General features: G+C 34.1%; 1 protein-coding gene across 8 annotated transcripts in view; it reads right to left on the bottom strand.

Moving 5' to 3' along the window:
- The window catches only part of LOC143240829 (uncharacterized), a 94,327-nt gene that overhangs the window by 47,584 nt on the left and 21,666 nt on the right, over positions 1-25,077 (bottom strand). For 4 of the 8 annotated variants that reach the window (XR_013021990.1, XM_076483978.1, XM_076483980.1 and 1 more), the window contains exons 2-9: positions 11,091-11,256; positions 8,501-9,098; positions 6,204-6,872; positions 6,003-6,080; positions 3,735-3,821; positions 2,167-2,247; positions 1,150-1,254; positions 226-255 (exon numbers count right to left, since the gene is read on the bottom strand). Coding sequence is in view for 7 of the 8 variants with exons in the window: in XM_076483978.1 (XP_076340093.1) it covers positions 226-255; positions 1,150-1,254; positions 2,167-2,247; positions 3,735-3,821; positions 6,003-6,080; positions 6,204-6,872; positions 8,501-8,800 (1,350 nt within the window). In the remaining variant the exon portion in view is untranslated. The remainder of the gene's footprint in view (positions 1-225; positions 256-1,149; positions 1,255-2,166; positions 2,248-3,734; positions 3,822-6,002; positions 6,081-6,203; positions 6,873-8,500; positions 9,099-11,090; positions 11,257-25,077) is intronic. The other 4 variants (XM_076483982.1, XM_076483983.1, XM_076483981.1 and 1 more) reach the window with 3 other exon arrangements.

Genomic DNA, 25,077 nt, shown 5'->3' with positions numbered 1-25,077 from the left:
CAGTAGTTAAAACCGTGCTTTTGAAAATGAGTTTACTTCGAAATGCAAATTCAGTTTTAAAAGAAACATTCACTGCATAAGCAAACATGTTACTTTAACTTATGACAGTTTATTAAGAGTAAAGAATATTATTGGTTTTGAAAGCCCTGTTAGTTTTAGTCATTTGATTAGTACAAGAAAAAGCAATTTAAAAGGTAGAACCAAAACTAAACAAGCAAGACTTACATCACCCTCTTCCTGGTTAAGTGGGACAAACTGAGATGCAGAAAGAAAAAGGATTCATGTTAAAGAAATCTAAAAATATAACAGAACTAGTTAACAATGTTAGTTATGGATACCTTAGCAAAATATTAATGATTTTTAGAGCTTTGTTTTCCTGCAATGCTTCTAAAGACAGCAGCAAGCACACGTACATAGTCAAACATTATACAAGTTTGTGCAAAATGGCCTCCAACATACAAGAAAGCAAGTTGTGCTGATATCTTTGTATATTATTAGACCTATGGCTCCAAAGACCATCCATACATGGCAGTTAGAAAAGGGCTGACTTGAAATGGCTGTTTGTGATATGATCATGACAAAAGTGATGCAATATTAGTGCTTGCTGTTAAGCTTTCAATTATACATCCTACACTACATGACGATGCTTAATACATTTGGCTACACAACATTAACCTGCATTATCTAATTAACCAAATATACCACTGCATGTATGCATAGCAAGAATGTAAACTGACCAATTGTTCTAGTAGACGAATCACTGCATCTGCATATAGCTTAGACAAACACTACCCAAATGATCTATCACCTAGTCACTATTTACACTCAGCAAGAACTTCAACCTACCTAAAGTTCTACCAGACCAATCACTGCATTACAAGAACCTGAACTGGCCAATTATTCTACCAGACCAGTCACTACATTTACATACAGCATGAATCTGAACTGGCCAATTGAACTACCACATTAGTCATTGAACTATACAAATAGTAACCTGCACAAACTGACTGTAATTAGATATAACTTGTTATTTATAAATATGACGTGTCTAATCTGCTTGGGAGATTTTGAAGTGAAATAATAGAAATAATAGCAACTATTACTGGAGCAGAAAGAGAAGTTTTACATTCATTAATGTCATCATTATACCTGACTAAATGTCAGTGTGGCTTTAGCCCTATCAATAGATGGTTTGATATCTTCCAGTGGTTCTTTCTCACCACATCCTTCTGGTTGTTCAGCCAAACTGGATTTCTAAAAGTACACAATAATTCACTTCTTTTAACCAAGGTGTAGCTTGAAATAAGCCTTAATTGGTAATTTGTCTTCTGCATATCCAGAAAAGTAATTGAGACTAAATGCTACTTGTTACTTAAATATGGTAATAAAATTATTAAAATGTACATGTAACAAACAATGTTACATATAGAAGTCAGACATACTTACAAATAAACTCTGAATTTATGATTACTGCAATATATTACAGATAAAGTAAAAAAAATTGTACTAAGCTTCAGTTTTTTTTTTTTTTAGTCAGCTTTAAATAGAGCAGAATTTTTATAGTTCAATAGCTATGAAAGTATGATTATGAAGTACTTTTCTAGATATTTACATTGTTTAATTCAATACAGTTATGTTTGATTGTTGGTTGACCATCAGTTTTATATTATCATGGATATAAAAAGTATGACCACAATTCATAGTGTAAGCTATCAGAACATGATTGCATTCATGCACACTTCAATTTCACACAATAGGGAAGCAAATAGTAACTGCTTTTGATACCTATTTTATCCATGTGTTTCGAATAATTATTTCTAACCCTGACCATGCACAGTCACACGCAACATAAGTGACAAAATTACAGTTTAGTTTGATTGCAGGAGTCACAATGTGCACTTTGTACAACACTATACCAAACAGATAAGTCACAAGTTCCATTCTGTATATCACTAAACTAAGTAGACAAGTTGCATTTTGTACACCACTGTACCAGTAAATTAAAATATAAAATAGTTATACAAACAAATATTTTTCATCACGAATATTTATTAGATATAGCTGGTTAACATATTTACTAAACTACCAGCTGTGGTTTATTTTATAATGTAGCTGGAACACCTACAGAGATCGGATTTATTTACTTAGACACGAGTAACATCTTACCAACTGGCTTACAGATATTCCTGTGTCGATAACTTCCAGGTCTCTGGTTGTATCATCTTGTTCACTGGTAAAACTTGTGGACTGAAATATTCAATTTCCATATAAAATGTATACAAACATGCAGTGCAACAACAAACTTATATTTGTAATTTTGAGCTCATACTAAATACCTAGAAATCTAGAACTAAGAATATGCACTTAAAACCAAAAATAACTTTTACAAGATGTTTATTTCAACTGGCATTACTGGTCATGTTTAGTCTCATAGTAGCCAAAAGAAACATTTAAGGTTCATTGAACATAAATAAACAATATATAGGTTTTACATCACAACTACAATATCATAATGAGCTTTATTCCTATTAAAAGTAAGAATACAAGATATTAAGAGTTACAAACTTATATAAAGTAAAAATGTATCTATGACAAGGGCAAACTGTACAGCCATAAGCAGTTGTGAAATAAAAATTGCTTATACTATACACTGTTCAAGTAATTTAACATTGCTTAGATGGTTCACATATGTGTAAATGACTTAAAACAATCCATTAACTTATGGACACAATTTTGACAAACTAATTTCATGAAATTAGTTCATTACTGTACAAAAAACTTAAGTAAAGATTTCAAAAAATTTCATAATACATGACTTAAGTTTTGAAGTTGACATACAGATTGAATAACAAGTTTACTGCCTCAGAAGCCAATATTTAAACTGTAAAATGTTTAGTAAAACTAGACGCTAACACAACGAGTCAAAGGGTTCCACAAAATCTCATTTAACATTATCAACAATTGCAATAACTAAATGTTGACAGTTTTACTGAAAAAGGGTTCTAATGGCACTGTAAATGGCTAAAAAAGGCTAAACCTTTTTGGCTTGAGCAACTAACAAATATCTGAAGTAAAAGCATTACCTGACTGTTTAAACAAACCTTATAGCATGTCAACAGATCATCTGTTAATCTGAATGTTGATTTTTTATCATAAGCAGTTTGAAATAGTGTTTCAGTAACAAATTAATAAATTATTAACTTTTAATACTATATATTCCTTAGAGTAAGGTAAGAAGCATAGTTGAGAAGGCAAATATAAAAGATGACTAACTGCTTTATTCATGGTTAACTGGGCCAGGATGAGTTTCTTGCTAATACAAAGGAAGGAACAGATATTCAAGATACAAGTTAATAAAAATATTCACATCTTAATAGAGATGCAATAATCTGTAAAATTAAAAAAATTGGGAATTTTTGTGCCAGATGCTTCTCTAATTTTGGAGAGGTAAAAAAAACATTTCTATCCTTCAAACTAATTATCAGCACACTGCTCAGAAACTAAATCTTTACAGACCATTTAAACTGTAAATATGGAGAAAACTGAACAAGAGAAGGGTGAACCAAAAACATTTGACAAAACATTGTGTTAAGATGAATAAAATGGTGTTGTATAAAAAAGATCAAAGTTTGTAAAAAACAAATAGTAAAGATAAACAACTAAAACAAAGGTACCTGGTGCAAAATATGAAAGTATCTTAAAATTGAACAGCATGTTGTAAACAGGAAACTTACTAAAGTCTTGACGCTGATGCCTGTGGTTACTAGGTCCCGGGTTGGAGAAACAGAATTTTCTTGGGCTTGTTGGATGTAACTGGACTTCTGCACAAGAATATGAATATTATAATTCAGTACATTAGAAGACAATAAATTCAACTTGAACTTAAGGCATATAAACAACTTTTAATATACTAAGTAAAAACATTATGTACAACTGTTTCAAAAAAAAAAAAAAGCTTACACACTGATAGACTATAGTACATGTTGTGTGACCTGTTACAAGAACCCCATATTTAATCATTCTTGCTATATCCTGTTTATCAACAAAATACAAGTAACTAAAACTTAATAGTACACCTGTCATTGTGACTTATTTAATAGTTAGTTAATTATATGAAACTTAATCTCTCTAAAAGATCAAAACTTTCCTCATAAGTTTAACTTCTGAAAATATTAAAATAAAAAGATGACTCCTTACTGAATATAAAGGATGGCTCATTTTATTAATCGTACTGATAATGAAAACAAACAAATTTATAACTAACATCTTCTACAACTTGTCATAAAAACATTTTTCTCTGCTGGTAACAAGTCAGGCAATATCCAGCAGGTAAAATAAATTCAACACTAAATGTGAATCTCTTTACCACAAAACAAAGTATCTTTTGTCTATATTGCTGGCCCATTTCTTCTATGTATTTCCCTTTTCCAGGTCTTTATTTAGATTGTCAGTCTTCAGTTATAGCATTGTGTTCCAAGTACTTGCATTATTTTCAGATATTAGGTATTATTACACATGTATGGGAGTCTTCAGTTATAGCATTGTGTTCCAAGTACTTGCATTATTTTCAGATATTAGGTATTATTACACATGTATGGGAGAATTCAGTTATAGCATTGTGTTCCAAGTACTTGCATTATTTTCAGATATTAGGTATTATTACACATGTATGGGAGAATTCTGCTCATTATTTTATAGCCTGACTTAGTGTAGTTACTTTTATACAAAAAAACAGCTGTACCAAAACAAATGATTAGCTTGTCAGTGATGTTGAGAAAACAAACTTATAGAGAAATATATATGTAAAAATGGCTCGTTTGGGTTGAGAAAATATTTTACGTAGACGAGCGAACAACATTTCAACCTTCTTCAGTCATCATCAAATTCACAACCTAACGATGTCCGAAGGTCAAAACGTTCACTCCTCTACATAAAATATTTTCTCAATCCAAATGAGCCATTTTACATATATAAATGATTAGCTTGTAGTTAAATCCTAAAGAAAAGTTGGATTCAAGTCTTGAATTATACTGTCAAACAAACTGATTTCTCTGAAAGTAGTGTCGAGTTTTAGTTTAGATTACAACCCTACTCTAACAAATATTTTACCTTTTTACTTATAGAATATATAGCTTGCTCTTTCAGTGTCCTATAAACCAACTACTTAGAACAAAAAATTAAAATTAAATCCCTTAACCCAGTTTAATGTTTCCCTAAATTTTGGAAGAAATTTAAACTATTTGAACATAAAATGAAAAATAATGTCTAACAAAATTAAATGTATTCTTCACTCTTTGCCCATGTACTGTATACTATTATGTGCAACAACATCAAAAAGATTCATAGATTGGTTGCCCATTTGAAAACTTTTCCCCACTGTTAAATAACTTACACTTCTCTCAATGTGTTCTCATGCATTTTAATTTCTCATGAATTTGTTAGATATCTAATTTGAAAGCTGTCTTTCAGTTATTGCTTACTCAGCTTACTTTGATCAACACAGTTACTTCATAAATTTAAAAAACTAAGACACTAACATTATTTTTTTTATAACACGAGTGAAAATGTTTCTCATAATAGTGTTACAATTCTCATTTCTTAAAAATCACAGAAGTAATTGTCACAAGACCTCATACTGCTCTCAACAAGAGCAAAATTCATCTGTCTCTTACAACGTAAGTTCTCACATGCAATGTTAGTAGCATTCATGGTTTTCTACACTTTGTGCATCAGTCAATCACAGTAATAATAGAGAACTGTATTAAATGATACATTATCATTCAGTGTACTAAAATAATAAGACCCTATGCATTTATTTATGTTCCATGTAACAAACTAAGAAACTAGCCACATACACGAGGTTGACCATATAAGTAATGTCACACGAGTTTGTGAACAATAGATAAATTATTTCAACTGTACATACTTAAGAAAAACAGAAACACCTTATACTTACATAGTCATTCAGTCAGAAAACAAGACAATGAACTAAAACAACTTACTAGTTTAGAAACGGACATAAGAGTCTCTTCCTCTTCTGTCATTGGCTCCGACTTCTCCTGATCATCTTCTGCAAATTTCTGAAAAAACACAATAGCTACATATCTGGATTTCTTAACACCTTTACAATGTGATCTTTTATGAATAGCACAAGTTTTAATAGGGAAGAACATTAGTTAACTATTTTGTAAAATGTCAATTACCTCAGTTCTGGCTACTTCTGCACCTCTTCTATGTAGCAATTCCGTTATATTTCCTCTGTACTGATCTTCCATGTTGGCCTCTCCCATTTCCAAGCTTTTTTCCGACGAGACCGAGCGCTTTTCAACATCGTGGTCGCTGTTTTCCGACGAGACCGAACGCTTTTCAACATCGTGGTCGCTATTTTCCGACGAGACCGAACGCTTTTCAACATCGTGGTCGCTATTTTCCGACGAGACCGAACGCTTTTCAACATCGTGGTCGCTATTTTCCGACGAGACCGAACGCTTTTCAACATCGTGGTCGCTATTTTCCGACGAGACCGAACGCTTTTCAACATCGTGGTCGCTATTTTCCGACGAGACCGAACGCTTTTCAACATCGTGGTCGCTATTTTCCGACGAGACCGAACGCTTTTCAACATCGTGGTCGCTATTTTCCAACGAGACCGAACGCTTTTCAACATCGTGGTCGCTATTTTCCGACGAGACCGAACGCTTTTCAACATCGTGGTCGCTATTTTCCGACGAGACCGAACGCTTTTCAACATCGTGGTCGCTATTTTCCGACGAGACCGAACGCTTTTCAACATCGTGGTCGCTATTTTCTGACGAGTCCGAACGTCTTTTAACATCTTGATCGTTGTGACTTCCTAAGTGATCTGGTTCTGCCTACAGAATGAATATATTCTTAGTACTCAAAACTTTGCTACAATAAAGTTGAATGAGTGATTAGGAATTACAAAAACATGCAACCTAGAAATCGAAAAACTTAGAAATCTGAAAAACTGAGTGCAAAATAAAACAAAAATACAAATATTGATGAAGTTAATGTTAAATAACCTGGTAATTAGTTTCATTTTCTATTAGAACTTTCCTCATTATAAAAAAATTAAAGACCTTACTAATATATGTTTATGAAATCAGTACTATTCAAGTATGCACTAAAACTAACGCTTCAACTACCGTGTCAAACTTTCAGTCACTGTCAACTTTTTCATCAGCTTTAGTTTCATTAAAGTTGCTTCTTCATAATACGTAATTAAACAACTTTAAAATGTTCTTAAAGATCCTAAAATTAAAAACTTGTCATAAAAGAGCATTAACAATGTGAACACAATCTACCCCTGTTAGTAATAAAAGGGTTAGTTGATTTGGTTCTATTGAGGAATGTCGGCAACGATACAACAGAATTTTGTATAACTGGACTGGTATAAAACTCTTATCGAACAGTAAACACAACAATACAAGAGAACTGATACAATATCAATGTATATGATGAATAACTGAGCAACCAATGCTTAACGTCATGAAAATGGGCAATTTCATAAGTGACCATCTCGAAGTCAAAAGTAATATGAAAAAAGTCCAAACCATATACTACATGCATTCTCGATGAACGTGAAGCAGTTGTTCGATATATCATATGGTTAATACAGAAAATTATGTCACTTTCTGAGAGATATATTAATAAATGTTCTAAAGTTACTGACTAGTATGTAATACCCATATCTTCATTGATAGTGTTTAGAAATATTGAACTCTTAACACAAAGGACACTTCACAATTGTTTAAAAACTGCATTGTAACCTATAACCCACCTGTAGCACTAGAAGAAAAATTGTACAATTCAAAGCAACTTGCAATGCACATAGTTGCTTGAGGAAGATTAGTACTTCTAACAAGTAAATAAACATGAGCACCTGAAACATTATCAAAACTGACAGCTTCATGGAAAGTACCAAGATATATGTATTCACAACAAGAAATATTCATTCGACTGGTGCGCTCTCAGACTAAATTTATTGTAAATACTATTATATTTAGCTTTATTTGTGTGTTTCTCAAACCTATATTTTATGCTACAAATTCACCGTCTACCAGCAGATGGCAGCACCGACTAACTTTTTGGTACGTTTATTCCACATCTTGAAAACACATGCAACCCATAAAACTAATATTTAATTAAAAATTTAAACAATATAACAAATGATACTATTTACATAAATTTGGCAGAACAAAGCGAACCAAACTTTATGTAAATCTTTACTCACGTTAAAATTTCATCTTAGTTTAACTAAATGTTGTATAGTGTGCTAAAATACTGCACAACACTATCATTAACGCTTTTAACAATCTCTCAATTACGCTACACCAATCCAAACGTAATACACATCTTCATAGAGAAACACACAAGAGGTACAGCCAAGCTTTCACTGCTTCTGTAAGCCTCGACAAAAAAATCTATTTGCATAGCACAGATGGAGTATGATACTGACTTCATAATCTCTACAACTTACCTGTACCAAGTCATATGTTTCTCTCTCAAAGCCTAAACCTTCTTCCTGTTCGTTTTCAAGAGATGATTCTAGAAAATTCTCATCTACTGAAGTGGTGTCCATAATGATAACTGAACAGTTTGGCTCGGTATAAAAACTGGTCTCTTTCTTCGCCGATAAATACTGGGCTGAACTGTCTTCGAGCTCTTGACAACTAGAAACTTCTAAGGAGTCTAGTGGTATGGAACTGTCAACATCTCCAAGGTTCTGATCGTAATCCAGTCCATCTTCATAAAAGTATTCAACTTTCTTCTCGTGCATGTTGAAAATTTCCGAATCTTTCCTGGTTTCCTCAGCTGAAAATTGCTCAGGCTCCAACGACGCTGAAAGAAGAGGATCAAACGAGCCTAGCTCAACCAATTTGGATGATGCATCCTGGGATACTTCCACACACGACTGTATTCGACTTTTGTGATGGTCGAATTTGATGTTGGTTCATTAAATTCGAAGCTTAAAGGGTCAAAATCCAACGCCATATCGAGAGCATTGTTATCCCTTGGTGAAAACAAAACTGCACCATCATCAACATCCTCTAAGAACTGCACCCCCGACATTGTAACTATATGTAGAATACGGAATCACTTAGATTTCTTTCCACAGAAGCCTCAACATAGTTAAATTTCTTTAGAAAATATCTTATTAAAAAAACTAAGGTAAAGTTACACGAATGATAGTTACTATACACATCCACGCAAAAAAATAAACATTAAATTGCACAATTGTTTTCAATGTCCCTAAACACTTGTTTAACAGTCAATGCCATAATCTCAGCTTATTTTATTAAATAAAAATTTCCAAAAAACAAAGCCTAGATACAGTTCTACTAAATACTCAAATATACACATTAACTGAAAACTTGTGTTATTCTTTGTCGATATCAGGTTACGTCTGGTACCACCACTCGTGGGTATAGGTCCTTCCTGACTTAGGGAAATTCAGAGGGAAAACGTGTGCGAGTGTTCGCTATGGAACTACGCGTGCACTTTTTAAATTCCACGCGTGCCATGATGCTGCAATAACTACCTAATCTCTTCCTCCTCAATGCCATAATTTACTTTTTGAAATCTTATTGAATTTTTGTTTTCGCTTTTTATTTCCTCACGAAAAAACAGCAAGAAAACTTAAGATATATTTATTTTCAGATATGTATTTTCTTGTCGGTCTACTTCATGACTAGAAGCATTACATGATACATACTTTAGTTGCCAAGGGTATTCCCTTCCATCCTCCCCTTTATTCTCCTGACGAAGAATAATGAACTATTCGAAAGCGCTCGCATTTCGGGTCTATTTTAAAAACCCTTCCTTTCAGGGTTTAGTACGATTCGTACAGATAAGCCACCAGGGGTTTTAAACTTTTTTTTACTCTCCTTTCGAACTTTTTTTTAGATTGTGATGCCCCCCATCCCCGAAACACAAATTATATTAATTTTGCTACTCTAACTATTCGTTATCGCAATATTTTATCAAGATCTCGTAACACTAACACCCGTACAATAGCCTTGCGGGCATTTTTTTGGGGGGTACAACTTCTCAGTTTGAAAAAACGTTCGTCTTAACATATCTTTCCAGTGCATAAAAACAGGGGGGTATACATTAAAACAAAACTCAAATCTTGCATCTTTCCTTCAAGCATGACCGAAACAGGAATTCAAAATAGCTTTCCATTTAATAAACACTTAAATTACAGTGTAATTTTTTTTATAATCAAATTAATAATTTCATACTTTGTTTCTGAAATTCAATTAAAGTTTTTAAGTAAAAGCATTTTCCAAAACAATACTTTTTACTCCCTAACCGGAGTAACTTCACATATCTATTTTGTTTCAAACTTTAATTATATTAATATTTTACGAGTTGTGGTGAGCATTCAAATTATGCTTTTCTTCTTGAAGTAAAACGAAACCCTACAAAATTAATAATGACATCCCAAGCAGTGGTACATAGTGAATTTTTCATTAATCCCAACTTTTAAGTACCGAGCTAAAATTTCAAGTTCATTAAATAATTTATTCATGACGTTCTGATAACATTCCTGAATGTTTCAAAAATGCAAAAGTTTAACGACAGGTTAATGTTCTTCAAATGTATTAACATACCGCTTAATTTAATTTCACGACGTTTAATCATACTGTTCTAAGCCTAACCTTGAACTTCAATTATGACTGTCAAATTTTTGCTTTTAGTCTGGGTAAAATGCTGTGGACTACAATATTAAAAGCCTCCCATTATTCTGTTTTTTACAAACTAATTAAATAATGAATAAAAAACCAATGAAGTTTTAAAAAACTGTTCATTTGCTCTTAATTTAAATTGAAAGTGCACGGGACGTTAAGTAACTTATTCGGTAAGCTGGAAAGAAATGATATAATGCAAAAAAGCATGACGTCAAGTATTCTAATTCTTAAACTAGCATCAAGTTCGAATTAACATAAATTCACAACAGAACTTAACAAAAATTATACTGCTACAGCTATATTCGACACCTACAACGAAACGAAGTAAACTAATTAACTTTCTCTCTCTATCATATTATTTAAAAATAAACTTACATTTGACTGAGTATTGAGGAACAAACACAACAGACCTCCACTCACATCAAGCTCACACCGGTCAATGACTGGTTTGAAGAAGAAAAGAGTACGCCTACACCACAAGGCCGGTTTGACAACTAACGCACGTGCTGCTATTTTAGCTCCCTCTGCTGGTTTCGTATATCTGAAAGTTTACAACGAAACGTTAAACGAGTACAATAAGAGTTTAAATAATAATACTAACTTTAATCCACGATTGTAATAAATTTAACAATTAAATAAAAACAACTGCAGGATTATTTTGCTTCGAGGAATAACCGATTTAAATATTTAATAAATAACATAACAGACGAATACCACTACCTCTTAAAAGCTCAACAGTTTTTGTTATGTTTTTTTATTCTTACAGCAAAGTCACATCGGACTATCTGCTGTGTCCACCAATGGGAATTGAACCCTTTATTTCAGCATTTTAACTACGAAGATTTACCGTTGTTCCACCAGGAAACAGGCTTAGCAATAAGCTTGTGACACTAAAAATGGGGTTCAATACCTGCAGTGGGAATAGCGTAAATAAATCATTGTGTATCTTTACGATTAAAAACAAACAAACATCAAATCAGCATTGACCATTACGTCCTTCGAAGATATTCCTCATGCTCATCCCCCCAAAAAAAAAAAACAATAATTAAACTCTCATATTTTTCAGGAAATTACATTCCATCAGAGGAGGGCCATTTGAATTTTTTATTGCAAAGAAAACATATAAAATATATTAATTTAAAGAACTGTCTAGTTCGAACTTTCACCACTTTGAATAACATCGTGCATTTTTAAAATAGCAAATTATTGAAACGTTAATTGGCAAAATGTTAAAGAATATTTGCGACGGTTTTTTCTTTATACATATATACATTCAGCAAAGTCTTTGTGTGAAATTGTTCGTATTAATACTGGTTTGTAAAGTTAACATTTCTATAATACACTTTGAAAAAATATACCTTTTAATGTAATTAAAATGATTTGTTTATTGAATTTCGCGCAAGCCTACATGAGTGCTATCTGTACTAGCCTTTCCTAATTTAGCAGTGTAAATTTAGAGGGAAGGCAGCTAGTTATCACCACCCACAGCCAACTTTTAGGCTACTCTCTTACCAACGAATAGTAGAATTGATCGTCACATTATAACGTCCCCACGGCTGAAAGGGCAAGCATGTTTGGTGTGACGGGAATTTGAACCCACGACACTCAAATTACGAGTCGAGTGCCTTAACCACCTAGCCATGCTGGGCCCCAGCAGTGTAAAGAACGTATATTACTATGTAGTTCAAGCTAATGCCTTACCATTTTCTTGTCTAAATAGGAAACGACTTATCTTTACTTACCAAACAATGTGTATATATATGTTGTATAGTTTAAAGTGTTATTACGCGGATGTGTAGTTTCCTTCCCCTTCCCCCGCAAAAACAAATAGTTTATACTTACAGGCATGCCAATAAACAATAAATGCAGTAAATTCAAACTTAATTATGAAGGATACAAAAGTTATGAGTATCGCTGTTATTGTAGCCAAATGCTACATCAGACATACCAGATGTCGATATCTGTTCAGAGTCCGTATGATAAAATGGGGCCCTGCATGGCCAAGCGTGTTAAGGCGTGCGACTCGTAATCTGAGGGTCGTGGGTTTGCATCCCCGTCGCGCCAAACATGGTTGCCCTATCAGCCGTGGGGGCGTTATAATGTGACGATCAATTCTACTATTCGTTGGTAAGAGAGTAGCCTAAGAGTTGGCTGTGGGTGGTGATAACTAGCTGCCTTCTCTCTAGTCTTACACTGCTAAATTAGGGATGGCTAGCACAGATAGTCCTCGAGTAGCTTTGTGCGAAATTCAAAAACAAACAAACAATGATAAACTGTATAGAGGTCCGAATTCTTAGGCTCGGCATGGCCAGGTGGTCAAGGCTCGACTCGTAATCTGAGGGTCGCGGGATCAAATCCCCATTGCATCAAACATGTTCACCCCTTCAACCGTGGGGACGTTATGATATGACAGTCAATCCCACTATTCATTGGTAATAGAGTAGCCAAAGAGTCGGCAGTGGATGGTGATGACTAGCTACCTTCTCTCTAGTCTTACACTGCTAAATTAGAGAAGGCTAGCGCTGATAGCTCTCGAGTAGCTTTGTGCAAAATTCCAAAAAACAAAACAAACAAACGACAAGACTATTGGACAGCAATAAAAATTTGCAAAAACGTTTCGCAATTGTGAGGTTACAAGATTTAACTTGAATTTTGTCTCATGTTCAAGCGTGTATCTCCTGTAAATGTTCTGATCGTTTTACACTGACACATCACTCAGTTTCATTTGAAATAACAGAGTTAATAAAATCTTCCCCGAAACATTGGGGGAGGAGAAGAAGTAAAATCGCAAAAACAATGCACTATATTCCAGCGAAAAAAAATGATAAATGTTATCACAGTTAGTTGAAGGATATCTATATGTATCTAAATTTCCTTTCTAAAAGATTAAATCGACATATTCTGTACAGCTTCCTCTGCCCCCGAAAAGGCAACAACACTTGCGTTTCCAGGAAACACTTCGGAAATCTCAAGGAAGACGCTAGCAGAGAGGGAAGATGGTTAGCCCCTCTGATTCTTTGGTTTGTTTTGAATTTCGCGCAACGATACACGAGGGTTATCTGCGCTGGCCGTCCCTCATTTAGCAGTGTAAGACTAGAGCAGTGGTTCTTAACCTGGGTTCAATCGAACCCCAGGGGTTCGGTGAGTCAGTCTCAGGAGTTCGGCGGAGGTCAAGACACACACACTGTGTGCTAAAATTCCCAGTTTGTCGCGAAGATCAAGACATTGCAGAAGAGAAAATGTAATTCCAAACAAGCATGTTAACAATACTAAAATCAAATCAACAGTTACAAATGTTCTGACTTTTCAGGCTTAACTGTCTGCTTACTGAAGGTTGGGTTCGTTTTGAATTTCGCTCAAAGCTGCACGAAAGCTACATGCGTCAGCTGTCCGTAATTTATCAATGTTAGACTGAAGGGAAAGCAGCTAGTCATCATCATCCCCCGCCAACTCTTGGACTGATATTTTTACTGATGAATAGTGGGATTGATCGTTACATTAAAACGAAATTTAACAAACTATTTTCAATATCCCATACAGCCCGGCTTGCCCATGTTGTTATCGTCGTTTGACTCGTAGTCTGAGGATCGCGGGTTCAAATTCCTGTCATACTAAACATGCTCGCTCCTTCAGCCATGGGGGCGTTATAGTGTGTCAGTCAATCATACTATTCGTTAGTTGAGAGTGGGTGGTGATGACTTGCGCATTTCCTCTAGTCTTACACTGCTAAATTAGGGACGACTAGCGCAGATAGCTCTCGTGTAGCTTTGCGAGATATTCAAAAACAAAAACAAACACTATCCCATAAGCTGACCCCCAGTAGTACAACAGTATGTCAGCGGACACACCATTGGGAAGTTTCGATACTCGTTGCGAGCAGAGTACAGATAGTATATTATGTAGCTTTGTGCTTAATCCCAATTTATCAATCCACTCATATGCTGAACATTTGCACCTATAATTCAGGAACCAAACAATAAAACATATGTTAGTGTGAACGTGTCTTAATGGTCACTACTAGAACCACCTGTACTCTGGATAGACGAAGTGACGAAAAAATATCATTGGCCACTATTCATTTCTCCACATTAAATATAGACACACCATATCAGATATGATAAATACACTAAGAATTCCGAAGATTGTTTAATCTCGAAGCCGAAGTTCAAATGAAGTCTAATTCAATGTGTACTTTGATCAACTTGTGGTACACTAGTTTCGTGGAATTTTACTCTTCATCAGGAACCCTAAACACAAGTTAAATAAGAAACTGAATGGTGTATAGGTTTTTCATCAGCGACTACAAAGCATGTTCACACCAACAGTATGTTTGGTATTTTTCGTAGTGATATATAATCATTAAATACAACATATAATCTCTTTCTTTCCTTCTCTAGGCACAGAGAATAAAATTTACATAAATTTGCCTGCATTAGCACTATCTCATATGCTAAGAAATGTAGAATATGTCTAGTTTAATCACGGTTTACTATAATATAAAATATCACAAACATGCGGTCAGAAAAAAGTGCCTAAGATTTACTTAAACATTCAAACAGCACACAGTTTTAACAAACGAAAGTAGATCCCGGAAAACCGAAAAAACTAACAATTCCCATGTTCTGACACAAAACTTTAAAAAAGCACTGATAAAGTGTAAAGTATACAATACCATCCACACTGTGTACTGTAACCACTTCCAATGAGACTTATTACTGCTATGGTGTGAACCCAACAAGGCAGCAAATGCTAATTGTTATAAGTTTCATTCAAAATACGTACAATCAAATTTTATAGTAAAAATTAAAACATAATATTATTTATTTTTAATAGTGATTACTTACTAATTATTGTTATTTTTAATTTTATTAGAATTATCCTCACTGTAATTCTCTATAACTGGCGTATCAGTGTGCTCGTCTTTTAGTTCAAGCAACCGGAGCGTCGACTGGAGGAGAAAAACTACATTAATAATATAATACGAATCTACGAGTTAATGCAAAGAAGACTGTATTTGATATCTCAGTCCCACTACATTGGCGTAAGAGCAGTAGTAAAAGGCCTGCAGAACACGCAAATAGAAAGGCAGTATACTAAAGATCACGCCAAATGTTTTTATTTTGTTTGTTTGCTGTTGTTTTTTAACGAGTTGTGAATAAGGAGCCTAGAAGATTGTCTCTTACTGACGAATGAATAATGTTGATTAAAAAATTATTTTATTTCGTTAACCCTTAAAAAGCGGGAACGCTGTAGGTACCAGCATCAGTTGATGATGGCCGCCGTTTTAGAATTAAAGAGAGCTGAATAAATCGTAATCGTATTTACAAAAGTCCATTTGTCTTTGTCCATTTTTGTACAAAGACATTTTTGGTAGTGAGCAAGAATGTCAATGGTTAGGTAAACATTAGTTGTAAAAAATCTAAATAAAGGACAGTCGGGTTTATGTAAAACCCTTCCACATGACCTTCCTGTACAAAAAAAAAAAAAAATCATTCTAAAATTGCCCCACTACGAGCATAGCGCGGTATTTTTTCGTGACATCATGATGAGAAATAACGACATCTGGAAGAAGCCTGAACTACGTTATTTATATTTAACTTTTTAGAAAGAAATTGGAGGGATAACAAAGACAAACTCCTAAACTTACACAATCTTGAGTAATCGCCATTGGTAAACCAGATTTGATGAGGAATCCAATTTAGGTGAATAAAGTTACGAATAAAGCTTTATTATTTAAACACAACAACAAATGCGCAACGTTTCAACAAGGTTTCGTTATCAGTATTGTTGTTTGTTAAAGGATTTTGTCTTGTGACATTTTATATTTTAACTTTCACTCACAGGTTAAAAAACATCACACGTTCCAGTAACAATTAACCCTCGTTTTTCATAGACGTGGACATGCTATTTAGTTGTAAGGTATATTTTGGAAAGATACTCAGAATACAGTTATAATAATTATGTGTATGATGTATTATTATAAATATATTTTGTGTCGGATTATTGATGCTTTAAAAAATAGGTGTGACACAAAAAGAATTTCCTGCCCAGCGAATGAAACGTGAATAAAATGTTATCATTGTGGGTTCGTTTAAATCCTTACTATAATAACCCCCTCCAGTGATTTAAATATCCGTAATGAGCACACCACAGATACCCCTTTAAACAACAACAAAATATTATATACGAAGGCTACACTGTCTTCGTAAGCAATCATACTGATACTTATTACTGAGCTGCTTATAGATTTGATTGTGGTCGGGTAGTTACCCGACATGGTCAGGTGGTTAAGGCATTCCACTCGAAATCTAAGGTCGCGGGTTTGAATCCCCGTCACACCTAACACACTCGCCATTCAGCCGTTGAGTCATTATAATGTGACGGCCAAACCCACTATTCGTTGGTAAAACAGTAGTCCAAAAGTTAGCAGTAGGTTGTGATGACTAGCTAGCTACCTTCCCTTTAGTTTTACACTGCTCAATCAAGGACGGGTAGCGCAGAGAACATTTGTGTAGCTTTAGGCGAAATCAAAAAGCAAACAATATTAGTAATTACAAAGATGATTGTGAATTCTGTAATTCTGGTTGACTTTGAAGAAGAAAACCAAACATAGTATAAAAGCAAAGTTCTATAACACCATTCCATCAGTGATGGTCATTCCATTAGTTAAATAAGGAAGGATATATATATATATATACTCAAAGTATCACGTTGCCTGCCAGCTGAACGATCAGTGTCCTCTTTTATATGGCGTGTTCTTATATTTCTCACGCAAAAGCACACGTCATACCATAAGGAAATAAATAATCTAGAAAAATAAGCAGCTAGCCCAAAAGCAATATAGCCACATTCTTTGATCGACATTCTTCTGTCAAAATTACGCACACAAGTAGAATAGATAAATATTAACGTTTGCTTCATTCAACAAATAAAAAAAGGGAAACACGAAATATGCTTTGCATAACATACTTCTAGATTCTGTGACCTTTCTTGATTAGTGAAATATATCTGCAAAAAAACAAAAAACAGTTCCCTTACTATACGTTTTTACTAAAGAACAATCCATGCTATAAGGTGGATTACGTCAATACTAACTCTGTTATCCCTCGTTGAAATAGGAATATATTTGCGATATTGCAAGATATATATAAATTTCCAAAATGAATAAATAATTCTGCTGAAGTTGATAAGAGACTGATTTATTTCTGGACCAAGAATGAATGGCCAACTGCACTCGCCTGAGAGAACTGGTAATGGTTAGCTTCATATTTTAATAGCATATTCGTTGAGTACTAAAAATGTGAATCTGCAGGTCTCAAGTCAAGATAGCATGTCCCAAGACTGAGCACCATTGATGACGTAATCGTTGAGTATTAAAAAGGTGGATCTGCAGGCCTCGAGTCAAGACTGAAATTAACCAGTTCAATCGAACACCGTTTTGTGAGTTTCTCTCCTATTACTCTGTATGAAAATGAAAGTTAATAAGTAATCACGGTAAAATAACACTATAAAATCATGAGTGTATTATCTGGCGTTAACAGATACCAGTTAAGGTAACTGGTCAGTGATATCATCCAAAGTCACCAACTTGAACATAATTACAGCACAAATAATATATTAATACAGGTAAATGAGTAAGACTGGGGAAAAGTAAGATATAATAGGAATATTTGAAGTAAGGATAACTGTATAGGTACGTCTCCTCCATTCCGAATTACTGTCATTTAAATTATATTTAAATAAACTGGTTTTCTCACACATATCTGTCACAAAATCCACAATCGTCATCTCCTGTAACGTTTCTCCTTTAAATACTTCCTTGTAAGATTTTTTATTTCTCATGTGATGCATCTTATTACAAACGAGCTTATGATGTATGCGTCCAAACTCGGATCTCGGAAACTACAGTACCGATCATCACCAATCATAACTAGATAGCATTTTTACAAACAGGCAGCATTTATATAACTAAACAATAAATAAGCACCCCCTCCCTTCGTGGGACAGCGGTATGTCTGCGAACTTACAATGCTAGACAGGGTTTTGATACTCGTAGTGAGCAAAGTACAGATAGCCGATTGTGTAGCTTTGTGATTAATTCAAGAACAAAAAAGAAAATAAAAAATTAAAAAACTTGAAAATCTCACGAGTGTTGCAACAGAAAAAACTTTTATTGGTAACCGTGTCTGTAAAGAAATACTTCAATCAAACGTAGTCTGTGATATAATGCTGTGACGACAGCTCATTTTTAAACTAAAATTTCAATAAAATCATTTTTCTCTTGAGTTATTGAATGTCAAGTGTGACTAAAACTGACATACAATTCCCGAAAAACCCACAAGTCCAACAGCCTTCCGTAGAAATTAGTAATTACATCTGACAGGAGGGCAGGTATTTCTACTGGTTGAATTAAGTATATGTAAATGACCATGACTGAAACAAAGTATTTTGTCTCGCTCAACTCCACCAATCAGTACTGATTTGTAACAGAATGTAGACCTGTAAAGTCTGGTCAATCAGATTATAAAGACCCTAACACGTCGTGTAGGAAACAAATATTCCTGTTTTTCGTTTTACGCTAATAGTCTTTCCTTTTCTATTCAAGTAATATTTATACTGTTGGAAGCAAGTCCTTTCTGCACTTTTGTATTGTAGACTTAATACAAGCCTATGGACTCTGTATTTACGTAGGAATACCTCAGAATCATATCCTTTAATGTTGCACATCTAAAATACGAATTGACATTACAGTAACGATTCATTTATCATTCTTGATTGGTCCAATAACAGGAGTTTCCAGTGCAGATAACATATTCGATTAACTTCAGCATTTGAACTATGTTACAGGTCGCCAAAACCTCTTACTTTGTTACTGAACCAGTTCAGAAAAATGTGATTAAATTATTAAAATTATTATTGTTGTCTCAGCCGTGACTATCATGTCTGCTCTTCTACTATTTTATTTCAATAATTAATTTCATATTGTGCATTTCGTGTGTATAATACGTGTTAATATTAGAAATTAACAACTTTATAACATCTTAATGTTGTTTTTGTTTAATTAAGCACTCAACGTTTCGCCTTACAGCTTCCTCCGGAGCATTGACTAAAACACAAACCGAAATTGATTGAGTGCTTAATTAAATAAAACCAGCATTTCAGAGTTACAAGCTCGTTTATCTCTACTATTAATTTTATTTCAATAATTTTTAAACTCATGAAATATTTCTAGCCTTTTTTTGCTAAATGTAACAATTCTGTCTGGATCACTGTAAACCTATACCTTAAAGTTTAAACATTTCTTCAGCAATAAACGGCTAGCACAGCTAGCCTTCGCGTAGCTTTTCACGAAATTCAAAAACAAACCAACAATAGTGGATTTTTATTACAGTGTTTTATTAGAAGTTCGTGGAAGTTTACCTTCGCATATTGCTAGTCCAACTTTCTCATAACATCAAAGTGATCATGTTTTGATCTTATGTGTTTTTATTAAAATCAGAGAAACATCGGTTCTTTATTCATTGATTTTATGTATGTCCTTGAATCTATGCATTATTTCCAGTCTTGTTCTGGTTGTGACACAACGCAACTTTGGTAGAAAGAAGCTGTGCCTACGTCTTTGATCAGCAAAGGTAACTCATACAAAAAGTAACTCCAAGACGCCTCGATTCCTACATCTAGACCGTTCGGCCTTCAGTCTTCTAACTTTGTAGTGACTCAGGTCTCAGCATTCCTCTCGTTACTGCGATGATAATGCCTCTCCACAACTTGCAAGTCCAAGCTTCGCCAATAAGCTTTTACACCGTAAGGTTTGTAAAACAAATAACAATACAGAAGTTCCAAAACCTGGCGTATTAATTAATTTTTAAACAAACTACTCTGAAACCCTAAAGGTAAAATTACGCTTTCTTTTATTTAGTCATTCCAAACGCTAATAATTATTTCGGAACCTTCTAGTTTTCTCTCCACTACATATTATCTAATATTCGTCTACGAGAGGAGCATAAAATTATCAATTTTAATGAACACTTGGTTTGTTCTTGAAACCTTTTGAATATACCATAATATTCTTAAACTTAACTAGATAACGGCTAGAGAATAGTTAGGCCTAGCATTGGTTAGAGCATTGCTAGGCCTAACACGTATATCTACTTACTACACTATGAAGTTTTATAAATACTACTTAACAGTCATGCTGAATTAGCACTTCTTTTAACACCCACTTATTTTTATGACTGTGATGTTTTGTTATATTCTTTAGTCACCGTAAATAACCTACATTAATAAAAGTTGTTGATAAGAAAAACTACGAATTTGTTACCAAGTATTTTTACTTTATCTCTTAACGCATTCAAAGACCTCATGAAAGGAGACGTCGTCCTAATTCTAGTAATTTTATTTCTGAACAAAAGAAAAATGGGATATTTGGAAAATTACGTAAAACTGGAATCACGTTCTTCATAAACTAAATATTAGCACACGTTACTCAACAGAATTGCTCATTAAAATGTTTTATTCGCCATTTAAACAAGTTTTTCATAAAATACTTTGGAAGCTGCATTCTAAAAGTAGTATCAAAAAATGAGCTCATAGTTCTAAAATCATCTTGCCTGAATAACAACTGGAATGGAAACGGTACCGGAGTAAAAATAAAATAAATATGATAAAATGAGAGAAAGAGAGAGATCGCGTGTTTAATTTTGCAACAACGCATTTATTTTGCAATTCAAATATAATCGTTTTTTCTTTTAAATACCAAGTACCGCTTTGTTCTTGATACAAGAAAGAGTGGTAAACATTTTTTTGTTTTCCAGAAATAAATTATTCTACATTCTTGTGAAATCATCGTCCATAAAATTCCTCAATAATGAACAGAGGGCCATGTACTTTTGAACACGTAACACAAATTTTATGCTATTCATTTGGACCAAACCAGTCTCGCGCAACGTATTTGTATTATTACCTCTCTGTTAGGTTTGGTTTGTTTTGAATTTCGCGCAAAGTTGTACGAGGACTATCTGCACTAGCCGTCCTTAATTTAGCATTGTAAGACTAGAGGGAAGGTAGCTAGTCATCACAACCCACCGCCAACTCTTGGGCTACTTTTTTACCAACGAATAGTGGGATTGGCCGTAACATTGTAACGCCCCTACGGCTGAATGGGCGAGCATGTTTGGTGTGACGGGGATTCGAACTCGCGACCCTTAGATTACGAGTCGAGTGCCTTAACCAATTGGCCATGCTGGGCCCTTCTGTTAGGCAACGAGAAGCTGTTCTTATGGTAAACTTCTGAATAAAACTTATAATACATATAATTCTGGTGTATGTCATGGACACTATGTAGGGCTTGAATATCGCTAGTAAAGGAGCTTCATAAACTAACAACTAATTTAATTGGTGTGAGATGAGTTTTGTAACTATGGCCGTGGCTGGTCATGAGGTTGATGGGATCGTGGTCTTAGATTGTTATTTTTGTTTGTTTATGCTTTTCTTTTATAAGGGGGAGGTATTCATTCATTCATTCACATTCACACCCATATGTGCATCGTTGAAAATTATAGTTTGAACCTCAAATCTGACCTCGGTAAAATATTGACTCTGGTGTTCGTAACGCAAAGTGTAAGATTAAAATATTTTAGGATCGTGATAGTCTATACATACAAAGAAAACAAATATATTACAATGAGCTGAGAGTGGGTTAGTGACCAGCGTTTTGGGCTGCTTATCGAATGTTCATGTCTTAGTCGAATAGTTGGATTGTTCATCCAAATTTTGCAGGAAGCAAATGTTGGTCAGCAATTCAAATCTAAACGTAATTAAGCCTGAACCTTTCAGGTCATCGCGTCAGTCACAACCTTACAATACAAGTTACAAAACATATTTATAAATTTACTTGAGTGGAGAAAAATCTCAATATAAGATAAATACATAAACCTGTTTTAATTATTATTAACTACTGAGCAGCGCGAAATACATAATCAGAACGAAACTAAAAATCAACATGGCAATTATCATAGGTAATTAAATACATTCTTCTTACGTTCTTACGTACGAAAATTAGAATATATTATTTCATTAGTTTGGTAACAACGCTACAAACAGTGTTTTCGGTCGTAATCCCAGTAATATCCCACAAGGCTCGGCCAGCTTAGGAGATTTGGTCATATAAGCTACCTCAAACATAAAATGAAGCTTCAGTTAATTGTAATTTCAAATTATTTCACACAGAGTAGAGTCTAATGAAAGCATATTATCGACTAATCAGCTTTGTTGGAAACATGTTCAGTACAAAAGAGACTAAAACTGTGTTCATAGTCTAGTAAAATACGCTTCAACGGTTTGTGATTAGTATTCTTTCAAACGTTTAGGCACTGGTCCGGTCAGTGTGCTTTTCAGACAGAAATTACGAAACAAACCAAACAGAAATTACATATACTGAATATTATCGCGCAAGAAGCTCTTCAAACAGAAAACAAAAATAAATTGGAGAGCAAACACACAACACATTAAATTATAGAAATTGACAACAGTTCCAGTTTTGCTTTAAATTTAATTAAACGTATAGAATGTGGTATGCCATTTGAAAAAAGGAACTAATTTTTATCTCGGCGAGATAAACTACATTATATTTACATTTCTGATATTTTAAATTTATGTCTCATTTATATACAGTTACGTAACTATAAATCCAATGGTTTGTTTTTATGGTATATATATCTTAAATACGCATGCCGGAAAATGACACGTAGAATGGAACCTGGTGAATAAGATGACCTGACGAACTAATAAAGACGTAGAAACAGTATTTGTATATAACTAATGGCTGCAGGCGTAACATTCTACACAGTATAGCTCCATTTAAAGGGTTACGAACTAATAATAATTAAATAAGATAGCTTTTCAAGAGTTGGAGTCAAGTGAAAGAATAGACTGAGTTTTACAAAAGTTACCACAGTACCAAGAACCTTTTGCATTATTCCTTACACTCCGACACACATTGACGTCTATCTTGTATGATTCGTTTATTTGGTGCTAAACACAAAACTACACAATGGGCTATCTGTACAGTACCACCCACAAGTATCGAAATCCGGTTTTCAGTGTTATAAGCCGTCAGACTTACAGTTGAGCCAGTTGGGGCGTCCTGTATGAATGTAAAGAAATATGGAATAGAGATTTACATATTCTGGTAGGATACCTTATTAGAATCCGTATTCGCAATAATACACATTTGTATAAAACGAAATGTGGCATTTCGGATAATTGCTCGAGCTCTTTGAAAACACAGATGTAATATGTTAACGTACTTAAAGTTTTATCTGGCGGTACACTAGTAGACGAGTTCATTTTGAAACAAACTTTCGTATAATGTAATATACTCCCAAGATATCCCACATCAAATACACAATCAGTTTCACCTGATGTAGGCCTGGGAGCAAAACTAATCTTGATTTGAAATTAAATGTAGGATGTTATGAGGTTTTATTGTGTCAAATTAAGCCTAAATATGAAAACAAAAGTACGCATATATGTTGTAGTTTGTCTGAAAAACAATAGGAAGAGAAATGATATCTCTTATGCTTTTAAAGGTATATGATGTGGAGTTAGGAGTCTAGTTATCAAATACATTTTACTTGACCGTCTCTTCAAATTGTCGTCAAAGTTTATCAACAACGTTTTTGAAACTAGAAAACAGAAAGACGTAACTATTAACCGTTAGTAACTGAGTCGGTTAAAATACAATTGTGTGGTTATTTATAAAGTTAAACGGTTGTTACACTATGTCTCAATCGGCCAGTTCCTTTAAAATGTGTTAAGATTCTATTTTATACAAATATTCCATGTAAAGGACATTACAAAGTCTGTCATGTTGCAGTAGTACCAGGGACGAAGTAATAAGACAGGGATAAACACTGAACCAAAACTATTACACGTGCAATAACGTTATCCATTCTTCAATAACATTGGTACGAGAACTTCAACAATGTGTTAACACCATAGAGACAAAAAGTTACAACTCTGTGAACCTTAAAAAATGTTGCCAGTTCTGTGTGAATGTCTTAGGAAAAAACAACAAACCAAAACTGTCACTTCTGTAGAAGTCACAAACATAAGTCCCTCGCTGGTACGGTGGTAAGTCTACGGATTTACAATACTAACATAATGGGTTTGATTCCCCTCGATGAACTCAGCAGATATATTTATGTGGTTTTGCTATCAGGGGAAAAACACACCCGCAAAGCTTTTCAACCGTACGAACACAACAAGCAGCAATATTGCGAATATAAAAGAGACAAAAACTGTGTAAAAATCACTGAAGCAGAATTTTCTCAAACGTGTGCAGATCATACAGGTAGAAACG

The sequence above is a fragment of the Tachypleus tridentatus genome, chromosome 13, assembly GCF_004210375.1.
Source record: "Tachypleus tridentatus isolate NWPU-2018 chromosome 13, ASM421037v1, whole genome shotgun sequence".
In the NCBI taxonomy this organism is placed as follows: domain Eukaryota; kingdom Metazoa; phylum Arthropoda; class Merostomata; order Xiphosura; family Limulidae; genus Tachypleus; species Tachypleus tridentatus.
The sequence above is the reverse complement of the archived record's forward strand: the minus strand, read 5'-3'. Positions and strand labels throughout refer to the sequence as shown.